The sequence below is a fragment of the Neolamprologus multifasciatus genome, chromosome 23 (genome assembly GCF_963576455.1).
Source record: "Neolamprologus multifasciatus chromosome 23, fNeoMul1.2, whole genome shotgun sequence".
NCBI classification, from domain to species: domain Eukaryota; kingdom Metazoa; phylum Chordata; class Actinopteri; order Cichliformes; family Cichlidae; genus Neolamprologus; species Neolamprologus multifasciatus.
In genome coordinates this window covers 26,339,795-26,352,083 of record NC_140460.1, presented here as the reverse complement: position 1 = coordinate 26,352,083, position 12,289 = coordinate 26,339,795, and the positions used below count along the sequence as shown (strand labels likewise).

The following is a 12,289-nucleotide window of genomic DNA, read 5'->3' as shown; positions in this document are numbered from 1 at the left end:
CACTAGAGAAACTGCAGTCTTTAAACCCAAAGGCTGCCCCCGTGAGCACGCCTGCTACTTAACATAAACAACAGCCTGTTTATTTTAATGAACTAAAGCAGTGATTGCACTTAAGATACCCCAGAAAAAGCAAAATTAAACGTTTTTGTTTTTCTTTTGTTTGTCTTATTCGCTCCTCTTTATCTGATGGTCTTAAATCAAGCTGAACTCATAAAGCAATTTTTAGACCTAAATGACGTATCAATGTAAAAACATCCTGAAACTGGTTTGAAATAGATCCACAGTGTAGTATACAACAGCCTGGCATACAAAGCAGACTAAAGGTTCAGCATGAAGCTTAGGTCATCGAGCCTGGAGGTGTGAGACGTCCCCAAAGTGCGAGGTTTGATGAAGCAATGAGAAAATATACAACATTATAGAGGAATGAATGCTTTAGAAATACAGTCCGGTCTCCTATAGTGCACTCTGCTTTAGTGCACTCAGATTGAAAATGACTCAGTAAAGAAAAGAATATGCATCTCTGCAGCCCTCCTGGCGTACCTTGTCGTGGTAGGCGGTGATGAGCCACAGCTCCAGGTCCAGGTTGTTGTTCCTCTTCTCCACGCCGATAAAGTGGAGGATGTTTTCGTGCTTCATGCCGCTCACGCTGTAGATCTCGTACTCGTTCTGCCAAGACAGCTTGTCCTAGACACGAGCACAGAGGCAGAGATGCAGATGTTATTCATGCCGCCGTGCCACCCAATCGACAAAAACACGTACAAGCCAGGTCACGACTAGTGTTAGAAAGTTTGGGAGATGCAGACTGATTTTAGTCTATTCTTTGTTTTACATGCTGCTTTATTATTACTCATTATCAAAACAGCCGAGAACCTCTAATTCATCTCATAACAGAGACACTCGGCACCCAAATAATCACAATAATATTTCTCAAATATAAAACACATTTTTGCTTATCAAAAGGTCAGAAATAACAAAAAAGGGGACGAGTTATAAAGTTTCCATTAGAAAAGCTGTCAGACTTGTTGGCTACAAGTTTAATTAGCTGTTTTTCATTTATTCCCTGCTTCCAGCATGAAGAGAAAATAATGAATACACTAGCCCAATTAAAAAAAAAAGGAAGCTTATCAGAAGAATTTTCCTGTAACCAAACTAGATTTTACCCAGAAAATTAAACACATACAGCCAGAGTTGGTACAGTTTCTATTCCTTTGTATTTCCTTTTGATTTCATTTTAGTTTCAGTTACTTCCCAGAGCGGATTTGCTTGTTTTAGTTTAGTTTTTATTAGTTAAAGGAATCTGCAGTTCCTTTAACAGCCACTAGAGGCTGGCTCTAAAAGATTTCCAGCATTGTTAAAAAAATGAACAAAAAAGGTTTTAGCTGCTTTGATTAGTTTAGTCCATCAGAGAAAATAGGTGAGGTGAATATTTTAATCACGCACTGCCCGTCATTGTTTAAATGACATGAAAAGACATGTCCATAAGTGTCAAATATAAGACCAGAATCACTCTGGTAAAGAGTAGAATTGGACAGTATTGGAAAATGTGAAAGTGTAATTTCTTGGCTTAAACATACATCCAAAAATTAAATGGATCCTGTTCCTGTTTTGTCAACTATCTGCAACAGAAATGTCTTTTCTTAAAACCGGTGCAAATGAAACAATTTATTTCTTACAATTTAAGAGATGTGCTGAAATATTTATTTCATTAACTACAGCAGCATGTCTTTGATGTTAAAAATGTTGGGCACCCCTGTTTTAAGACCTTAAATTACTATAAATCCCTTTCTACAGTATTTATTTCACTTCAATCTTATGTATTTATTTCTATTCTGAAAAAAGCGACTAACAGGTGGCTGCCCCTCCCTCTGGCTCTGTCTATGACTCCTTCCTGTTAAAAAGGAGTTTTTCTTTCCCACTATCGCCAAGTGCTTCATCACAGCGGGTTCGTCTGATTGTTGGTGTTTTATCTCTGTTATTGTAGGTTTTTTACCTTACAATATGAAGGGCCTTATTTTGTTTGACTGTTGCTGTGATTTGGTGCTATATGAATAAAACTGAATTGAATAAACTGTCAAATATCACACATGATAATTAGTGAAGATATGTGGACAGGCATTTGATAAATGATTAACACTCACAATGTGTGTGTTTTTGAATCACCTCCTTTACTTCTTATAGTTGTTGCTTTCTTTAATTTAGTTTTGCCTTTATTTGATAAGACAATGAACATTTTTCCTTTAGTGCTTTACTTTGTGGGGGTGTAAGAGTTGTCAGGCTAATGTAACAGTTGTAGTAAAAAACCAAAAAGAAGAAACATCAGCACGTGTACCTGGATGGGAAAGATCTTAACAGCCATGTATTCGTTCAGCAGTTGCGCCTTCCACACACAGCCGAAGCGCCCCCTGGCTTTCACCTCAATCAGCTGCAGAGGTTTGTGTCCCAGAATTGGGGACGGGGGTGAGGGTCCGGGATCCTGCAGAGAGACAGAGACGCGGGTGTTATTCTTTATTCTTTTTATTTATTTATTTATTTCTTGTGCAGAGCATTAAAATAGCACCGGGCTTACATTGAAGGTGACCGGGCTGTTTGGCTCACAGTGACAGCGTGCCTGAGCAGCTTAGGCCAGCAGAATTGCCAACGTCTCCACATCTTAAATCTTACAACTTACATTTATAGACTTCTTCCACAAAGAGGTGCCTCGGTGCTTTATTTACTTTTAAATTTCTGTTGTTTCTAATGAGGTAAAGTCCGCTTCAGGAGAGCTGCACATTTAAGTTTAGCCTCCATATGACGGTGTGGACACGGCATACCGAGCAGGGTTCGGATACATTCATTTTAAATTCAATTAACCCCCCCGAGGAGTTGCATTTGCTCAAGTTTACAGAAGCGGGTTTGTAACTGGAGGGTTGCCAGTTTAAATCCGACAAACAGCAGATGAAATGTGTGCGCTGGCGGTGGTTGGAAAAAACAAAACAAAACCTAGAAGATTAACCGCTGAGCAAGGCACACAAAGAAATTGGGCAAGGGTTTAATTATGGATTTAATAAAAACATTTAAGAGCCAAAGGCAGCGGGTCAGACCGCATGCGTGTGCTGTGCGTTCATGCTAATCCCACACAAACAAAAGTGAAAGCAAGTAAAGCCAAGTGTTCCAAATCTAAAGTAGGTTAAACACAGCTGGTGATCGGGATTAAGCTGATCACTTTCACATGTGACTTCACAGAGAAGGACAGAGGGCGAGCAAGGATAGCAAGACCTGGAGAGAGAGAGCATGCGTGAGAGGGAGGTGGAGGAGGACGGGGTGGGGAAGAAGGTTAAAAAGAAGCATGCAGTGCAGGAGTCACATTTCCAAAGGATAAAAGGTAGAGGAGAAAGAGTAGCACATGACTGATGGCGTTTGATGAAACCAGATACGCTGCTGTAAAACCTCGACTTTAGCTGCATGCCTCTGCTGTCAGTAAGAAAAGAAGAAGAAGAAGAAAAAAAAGAAGGAGCTTTTTTTCCCTTCATGATGTTCATGTTTTCACTTGAACTGAAGGCTTACAAGGCGCCTGATGAGCTGCAGCAAGTTTCAAGACCCCGAGGCCTGCAGGATCCACTCAGACGCGACGATAATATATCAGGAGTGCACTCGTGTCACTCCGAGTGTTTCGCTAAGCTCACGTAAAAGAAAGAAAAGGTTTCTCTTTTGAGTTTCTGCTGGATTTAACAGATTTAAGAGCGCTGCTCTCACCGACGAGGTTACAGAAGGAAAAGAAAACGTGCATTTCAGGGCACAAATATTACCTCATTTCTGGATTTACCATCCAGGATTTTTGGCATACGACCTTTCTTAAAGACAAACATGAGCCAGATCCAAGCCGCACACCAACTGTTAAAAATGAGCCCATGCCAAGGAGCGTTTAACAGCAGGAGCAGTAAAAAAAAGAAAAGAAAAAAAAAGGAAGCGGCTACGGCAAGATTACTGTGGTTACAGGAGCAAACTGTATATCCTCTAGTAACATGTATGAATTAGATTTTTATCAAGATGAAATTGAACTCTGGCCTTTAGTGCACACAAAACAAAGCGCTACTGTGTGGCTGAAGAAGCCTTAAAGTGCATTTCACTAAATCTCATTATTTTATTACGTTTTGGCAAGCACAAGACACAGTTTGAGAGGGTGGGGGTAAATCAACAAAGTTTTTAGAAACACAACAAAATAACCTCAGCTGGCTCTTTTTCTTGGAGAAGTTGACTTTAAAGCAAACAAAAAGTGGCAGATTGTCTGGTCGGCTCACAGAAATATTTTGCATACATCAAATTATTTTTTAACTACATACAATTAAATCTATGGATGCAGAGGAAGAAAGGCTACAAACAAATTAAATTCAATTAAGTTTTGTTCCTTCTGCAGTGCAAGAGGACTTTTATCTAGTGAACACACGCCTACAACGCATCCTTCGTCAGGTCCATACTGAGCTAATCTTGTTTAATTTTGCCTCTGTACACTACCACAGTGGGTTTTAAATCACACAATCAAGATATGATTCAAGTGCACAGTTCTGGTTTTGATTCATTGCATTTACCTGTTCAGAAAGTACAGCCATTTTTACACACAATTGTATGTGTCTGAATTATGTTCCGAGCACCTTTATGAAACAAATAAGGTGCTGTCCAGGTTTTCCATCAGGCACATCCATTGCCAGGGACATCGGTTGGCTTTAAACCACATGGCTGTAGGCTAAATCCATTATTGACAGCTGGCCCAACTTTACGGCTTCCATAGGAATTAAGAGGGGGAGTAGCAGCCAAGTGCTCCTAATCAAATGCACTTCATTAACTGTTTATCAGCAAGTGTGAGCACCTCTACTACAGCTCAAGTTTTGGTAGATTGCTGGAAGTTACAACAAGTTAACTCCAAGGTGAGACCATGCAATGTTCAGGTAACCATAAAACCCCCCCAAGATCTGCATCTCAGACTCTACAGGCATCAGTTAGCATGTTAAATGTTAATTCATGACAGTACAATTAGAAAAAGACTGAAAGAGTGTGGGTTGCTTGGAAGGGTTACAAGAGAAAGCCTATTCTCTCTAAAAGATCACGGCAGCAGGTTTCTAAACCCCCCATCTGAAAAACCACAAGACTTCTGGAACGATGTCCTTTGGACAGACAAGACCAAAGTGGAGATGTTTGGTCATGATGCACAGCTCCACATCAGCACAAATACCTCATACCAGCTGTTAGTACGGTGGTAGAGAGGTGATGATTTGGATTTGTTTTGCAGTGAATGAGTCGACCATGAACTCCTCTGTATACCAAAGTATCCTAGAGTCAAATGTGAGGCCGTCTATCTGACAGGGTCATGTAACAGAACAATGATCCCAAGCACAGCAGCAAATCTACAACAGAATGGTCCTGCAGTGGTCCAGTCTAAGTCCAGACCGCAACATGATTGAAATGCTGTGGTGGGACCCGAAGAGAGCTGTGCATAAGCAAACCTCCACAAACCTCAATTAACTGAAGCAATGCTGTGAAGAAGAGCGGGCTGGAATTCCTCCACAGTGATGTGAGAGGCTGATAAAGTTACACAGAAAATCATTACTTCAAGTTATTTTTGCTAAACGTGGCTCTACTGAATTCAAGACTCTTTATTTTCAATTATGCAAGCAAAATGAAACTGCATTTATTACAAGAGTGCAGAGTCTGGTGAAACCTTTCACATGACTGTATGACTGGCTGTGTTATTAGCACCTAACAAGAGCTATTATAGTTTTATAGTTAAATTTAACGTTGGACTTTTCTTTTAATTTAATTTAGTTTCAGGTAGTTTTCAGAGCGGATCTTCTTTAGTTTTTGTTGCTTGAAAAATCTTTTAGTTTTTCACTGTTTCAGTGTTAGTTTTAGACACCTAGTTTTAGTTTACTATAATAACGTTGCACCTCAAACCAAAAATTCCACAGGAACCTCTTAATATCCATCAAATGGATTAAAGTCGAGGTCTGAAAACAGACATTTATGATGCAGACGTGTTGCAGTCGTGAGGTCTGTCTCGAGAAGGTGCACGTCAAACAGCCTTTTCTCTAGGACCAAGCTGCTCCCCAGGGATCGTGTTTTCAATTGGCAACGTCTAAAAGCGTGTAAGAAAAAAAAAAAATGAAATAATTGCTGCTGATATATAGAGCAGGCTGCCCATTTCTTCTGGGCAGTGCGAGGGGAATGGAGGATTGGAATGGGAACTGGTGTGTTTACTTAATGCCTTTTCCCTCTAACAGAGAGCTGTGAGGCAGACCTGCTGTCTGCACACTGCTTTCACACCAAATGCCAGCCAAATGACGAGGAAAATTACCCACCACGGTGCAGAGGTTGGATTTCAGAGCGGCCCAAACGCTCTCTAGATGGCAGCTTGAAAACATTTTTAAGAACACATTGTACTGAGCAAAATAATCAAAGTATAGTTTCACACAAATGTATCTATGCATCTGTTTTTGATACTATTTTTAAATATAGGCATGAACTTTCAACGAGGATCAGATGGACTCAAAACTCTTTTTTTTTTAACAAATCATTTACTTGCCTGGTCCATGACTGGGAAGCACGTACTGTACTCGCAGAAAGCTAGCTTCCAGTTTGGTGACGGAGCCTTACTGATATTATTAACTAAAGTCGAAGGATTTGGCAGGCTGTTATTTCAGACCTTTGTGTATCAATGAACTTGACAACCTCCTGTCCTTTGGCAGGTGGGATAGGTTAAAGAATAACTGGACAGAAATCTGATTTCTCTGGACTTTTATATCAACCTGCAGCAGCAGCGGGCAGGAGATATGATTGAAAGTGTGGTGTGATGTGCTTCTATAGCATCACATAAGAACCTTTAATTATATGAGTGAAATAATAGAAAATAAGCAGTGTTTTTTCTTTTTGTGTACAACAGAAATTGATGGGGACAACTTGTTGTATATAAATGCTTCTGTTCACTGTCTTTGTACGTTGGACTGTGTATAATCAGACACAGATTCATTACCAACTGTGACGACCTTACTCACAATTATGTACTGTATCCTACGGTTAACTGAACGTCTTTATGTATCTGACACCTTGGTAATGGGAATTTGTTTATATATAAAACCATTCAATTATTGTTGTTAACTGAATTTAACTGAATTTAATGTCTTTCCCCATCTGTCTGTGTTGCTTCCCTCTTAGTCAGGTTTCCTTCTTTAACGACTTAACTGCGCTAATGCGTTGACGCTGTGCAGCCTCACGCACAGCGCCATCCACGTTAACTCGCTAACGGATATTTGCCGCGTTAATGCGGTTATGACGTTAACGTCATTTTGACAAGATTAACATGAATAATAAAAAATACAAAATAAAAAAGACAAGGTGAATTAGTCTATCTTGTTTTGGAAGTATCTGCTGGATGTTTTAATGTATATGCAAGTGAAAGTTTCTGTTTAACAGCGTCCTCCTTTCTCTAGTGTGTTTTATTAATCTCTGACTCTCTTCCACAACAGGTCCTTGATCCCGTCTTCCTTCTCTCACCCCAACCGATTGCAACAGATGGCCCCGCCCCTCCCCGAGCCTGGTTCTGCTGGAGGTTTCTTCCCGTTAAAAGAAAGTTTTTCCTTCCCAATGTCGCCAAAGCGCTTGCTCATAGGGGGTCATATGATTGTTGGGTTTTTCTTTGTATGTATTATTGTAGGGTCTACCTTACAATATAAAGTGCCTGTTATTGTGATTTGGCACTGTATAAATAAAACTGAATTAAATTATATCTGATTTATGATCCTAACCTATTTAAAGGCTCCTTGAAGCTCTTGGCTCAACATTGACTTTGCAAGTGTATGCAAAGCCTGTGTAAAGAAATCTAACTATTAAGAGTAAACATTCCCATTCAAGTACATAATCCTAGCTAGAGTGGCTGCCGTTCATCTGTAGTGGCTGTAGGCTGTCAGTCTGCTGTTTACCTCAGTTGTCAATGTGTATTCATATCTATTTACTCTTTAAGAGGCTGTAAAACTTTGTATGTTGTATGTATAAAACTTTATATTTTTAATCGTTGTGAGAATGCATCAGAAAAATGACTGACTATATATTTAAACTGAGCATTTTTGCCATCTTGGTGTTTTAAAACATTGTGAGACCACTGAGGGGTGAGCCTGACTCAAGAATACCTTGCTTTCATCATCCTTTTTGACTCTAATGGGGACCATAACTTAGAAAATGATCATTACAAGACTTTAAAGTTTTGATTTTTACCATGACCTAAACAACAAAGTGTTAAAGAGAAATGGTTCAGCCTTCTTTCTCTTCGTGGTAACTGGTTAATTCCCTTTCTGGTTCAAACCTCCATTCCAACCCATGCCAAGCCATCAGATGTTTGTTGAGTGACTGCATGTATGAAACCATAGCCTCAACACTGGTTTCACTCTGTGTACAGAGATACCAATGTAAGACTATGAATCTGCCTTACGACAACGCAACATCTGACGAGGTCCAGAGAAGGTGGGGTGAAGATTATCATTTCTTTCCAGAATCAGGAAAGTAGAACGGGGGCGAAAAAAAGGATAAACAGAATAGCTTAGCAGTAAATATGAGTGGGGACACTTTTCAGTGAAAATAGGTCAACAAACACTTGCTATTGAAGGATTCTTTATGCCAGAAAAGAGGATGAAAGCAGTTTCTAGTACATCCATTAAAAAGGAGTTATTATGCGTATTTTCTTGTTAAATATATCTCGTTCCAGAAGTGGATGCTCATAATAAACATGAAAAGCAAAGTTAAAAATGATGAGGTCAGAGTAAATACAAGTAAGAGTTTTTAATACTCTTTGCTCTATATGATGTCAGGAGGGCACAAAAGCCTGACCTACCTGCTGTTCAAACCTCGTGTTTATATGGGACAGCCAATCAGATGAAAGTTTCTGAAAATGTCTCGTTTCAGAAAGAAGATGAATTGAGGGGCTGAATTAAGGGTTACTTTCAACTTGGAATCACACAAAGCTACTCTATTTGAGGAGCTGTAAACGAGAAAAACATATCCACTTTAAGCTCACTTTCTGATATGATTGTTATTCTGATCATGGTTTCAGTAATAAAATCAGGCTATAATACAAGGACACGAGCTCTGTTCACTGTTACAAAACAGTTTTCTAATTTGTCTCAAGTCAAATTCCTGTGTCTTTCCTGGGCTTTGTAATCCAACATTTTAAATTCCGATTCCGATTTGACAATAAAAGTATAATTAGAGTTGTTGTGTTACATAAGCTTGCAAAAAAGCAATCAAGAAGAATTCTAGTGCATCTATCACTCTTGGCAGTATAACTGATTATGATTCTGTTCAGTATTTAAATCAGCTCAGGATCATTTTACCGTGCATAGTAATTTGTCAGAACAATAAGCTCTGGTACATTTTGTTCTGACTGAAAATTATAACTGATTTGGTGTTGATGTGATCAATAAATCGTCAGTAAACACATGCATGGTATTAACTTTTCCTCAGCCTCGCCTGTGTTGGGTTACAGTGAAACTGAAAAGTATTTGATGCTCACTCTGATCACAGAAGGATGTGGTCACGCTCAAAACCCCAATGTTGGCAAAAAAACAAAAAAACAAAAACGTATGAGAACGTCATCTTAAAACCCTGAAGATATAAGCCACTATGGATTTGCCTGATGAGCATCAGACACAATCCTGAAGACGACCTGTCATTGCAGGACGCTCTTCTTTTTTCCATCGTTTCTGAAAACTCGTCTTTCTTCTGGGTTTCAGCCTGACGAGGGGGCCCAGCCCGCCGGGCGTCCTGTGGGAGTCACCGGATCCCTTGTCCGATTGCAGGGCGCTGTGGCCTCAAATGGGGGCGCATTACACTTAGTCAGCAGACCACAGGAAACAGGAAAACAGAATCTGCTGCTTCACGCCGTTCCTCCCAACCCTCAACCATCTCCTATGGCCTAATCAAGTTACACCTTCATCTATTACATCAAAACAGGTCTTTCAGTCTGGTTTGGGTGTCCTGGGTTTAGGTGCAGATAAGAAGATCTAACAAAACCAAAATGCCAAGCTTGGTTTTAGGACAATGAGAAGGTATTCTGGCTAAAACTCCATTATTGTAAGGTCATTTCCTGTTGTTGATATGGCCGTAAAGCTTGAGACCATGTCAACAACAAAAAGTTGACCTTAAAGGAGCAAGGCCAGGCACTAAAATCCCCGAGTTATTTAGTGAGTTACTTTTTTCCCCCCCCAGAAAGGTCTGGCGCCATACTTCGACTCCAATTTGTTAAATTTTGAGCCAAGGTACATTTGCAAGAGGCTTATGCTTCCCTTGTACTTAAGCAATTTACACTCTCTCACTTGAAAAATGTTCCAGATAAGTGGCAAAGCTCCTACTTATGTAAAAACGTATCTGTACTCCTCCTCAGTCTGTAAATGAGATGGAAAAGCAAGCCGCAGTTTCAGTTTCAAACACCTCTGCCATCTCTGCATGGAAAAATGGTGAGCCATAGGTCTGAGCAGATACCATTCTGGAAACTGGGTCACATCACACACAATGTGTTACATAAACATCACAGGTGGACATTCATACAAAGAAAAATATAAAAGGAGGGCTGCATTCAGAGCCGCGTTGGCCATTTTCCGCCATGCACAATGCATCTTCAGCAAGAAACAATAAAAAAAAACCCCCAAAAAATACACAACCATCCACCCATGCAATTAATTCAGGCACAAAAAAGAAAAGTCAACTAAACAAGACACAAAATGGTGGTCTGGGATTGAGGTGGAGAATTCATACCAAGCTCTGAACCCAAAAAGGAGGGAAAACTAACAGTGTTTTCATTTAAACTGCTCTTACCTCCACCATAATGTGAAAGGCGTGCTTGTTGAAAAGGAACATAAGAAGCAAACAGAGAAATTATTGCTATCTTCTTTCAGTTAGTGGATGAAATAGAGGCAGATAAAAAAGCAGGACATGATAAGTCAGCCCTGAATAACCTTTTGTTCCCCTCTTGCGCTCCAGAGCAGGGCTTCTAGTTTCTTATCCCACATGGATCATGAAGAGGTTAATAAGCATGGTTCCAAAGGCAAGATGGTACATTTTAGGAACTTAAAATGATGCTGAAAATAGAGACTGAATGATGTGTGAAAAGAACAGAAGATCACAGTGAAGCCAAACAACACAAGTTAACAGCAACAGCACGCTGATGTCAGACACACAAAACTTTCCCGACAGAAGTCATGTAAGAGACAGAAAGGTTGAGCTCAGAGAGTCAGACCTTCAGCTGAGGACACCAACATGGAGCTACAGAGAAATCAGACATGAAAAAGATGCCTCTCTCAACTAAAGGCTGCTTTTATCTTGAAATAGATGCTTATAGACGTGGAACTAGGGCTGGGAGATTGGATCAATATATCCAACAAGGTCTAAGTTAAGTTTGGAAGCGTAAAGCTAGTTGGTTAGTTTTAGGTGCTGGTAAAATTTCAGTGATAAATATCACTTAAAGTGTGATCAAGTTTTTCTAAGCACTGGACTATGAGAACTGGTAAATCTGCTTAGTTTACATAAGGTTCCCTTTTTTTTAACTTTACTTCTCTTGTCTTTCCCCCTACTTTTCAACTGGTTGCTAATACATCCAATCCCTCAAGTCTATTACCATTAAATTTTTGCGCGGGCTTTTTATGTTATGCTAATTTAGTGCTCTGCCTCCTGACGATGAACTTGGTAAATCAATGTGGTGAACAAGCCTTCTTCTTTTCCCTTAGCTGAGGGTAGGTTGATAGTTTAACACAGTGACTGATGGACAGTCCCATTAGTAATAGACAGACAAATGTAGTGCTCCTGGAGACGATTTTATTGTGTAGTTGATATTAAGTACTGCCAAGTAAAACCTAAATGTTTAAAACTTTTGAAATAACAGTGTACAATGGGCAAGCTAGCTGCCTCAAGTATAAGATAGCACATGTTTCCCCCAGCCATTTGTTTATTTCACTGAAGTCAATGGGCCACATGTGGCTCAATCTGAACTCAGGCGGGCCATACTATCTATAATATATATAATATATGACATGTTTTTTTAAACTACATGAAATATATATATATATTTTTTAACTTATTTATAGTTGAAAAAACTTGATATTTAGAAATACTAGCATTTACTTATCATTTCACTCCTGTGTAAAAATAACGGGAGATTTTATTACAAAATCTGAGTTGATAATGATTTAAATACAAAATTCATTCTTTGTAAAGCCATCCAGACAGGCAGTCGAGCCCTGTGGCAAGCTGGTGTAGACGCCCTAATGCTTCTAATTTA

At 39.6% G+C, this 12,289-nt stretch overlaps 1 protein-coding gene across 2 annotated transcripts in view; it reads right to left on the bottom strand.

Moving 5' to 3' along the window:
• The window catches only part of LOC146491686 (activin receptor type-2A), a 76,922-nt gene that overhangs the window by 13,159 nt on the left and 51,474 nt on the right, over positions 1-12,289 (bottom strand). The window contains exons 5-7 of one of the 2 annotated variants that reach the window (XM_085150508.1): positions 10,831-10,854; positions 2,330-2,473; positions 541-684 (exon numbers count right to left, since the gene is read on the bottom strand). In XM_085150508.1, the coding sequence (XP_085006634.1) occupies positions 541-684; positions 2,330-2,473; positions 10,831-10,854 (312 nt within the window). The remainder of the gene's footprint in view (positions 1-540; positions 685-2,329; positions 2,474-10,830; positions 10,855-12,289) is intronic. The other variant, XM_085150509.1, reaches the window with a different exon arrangement.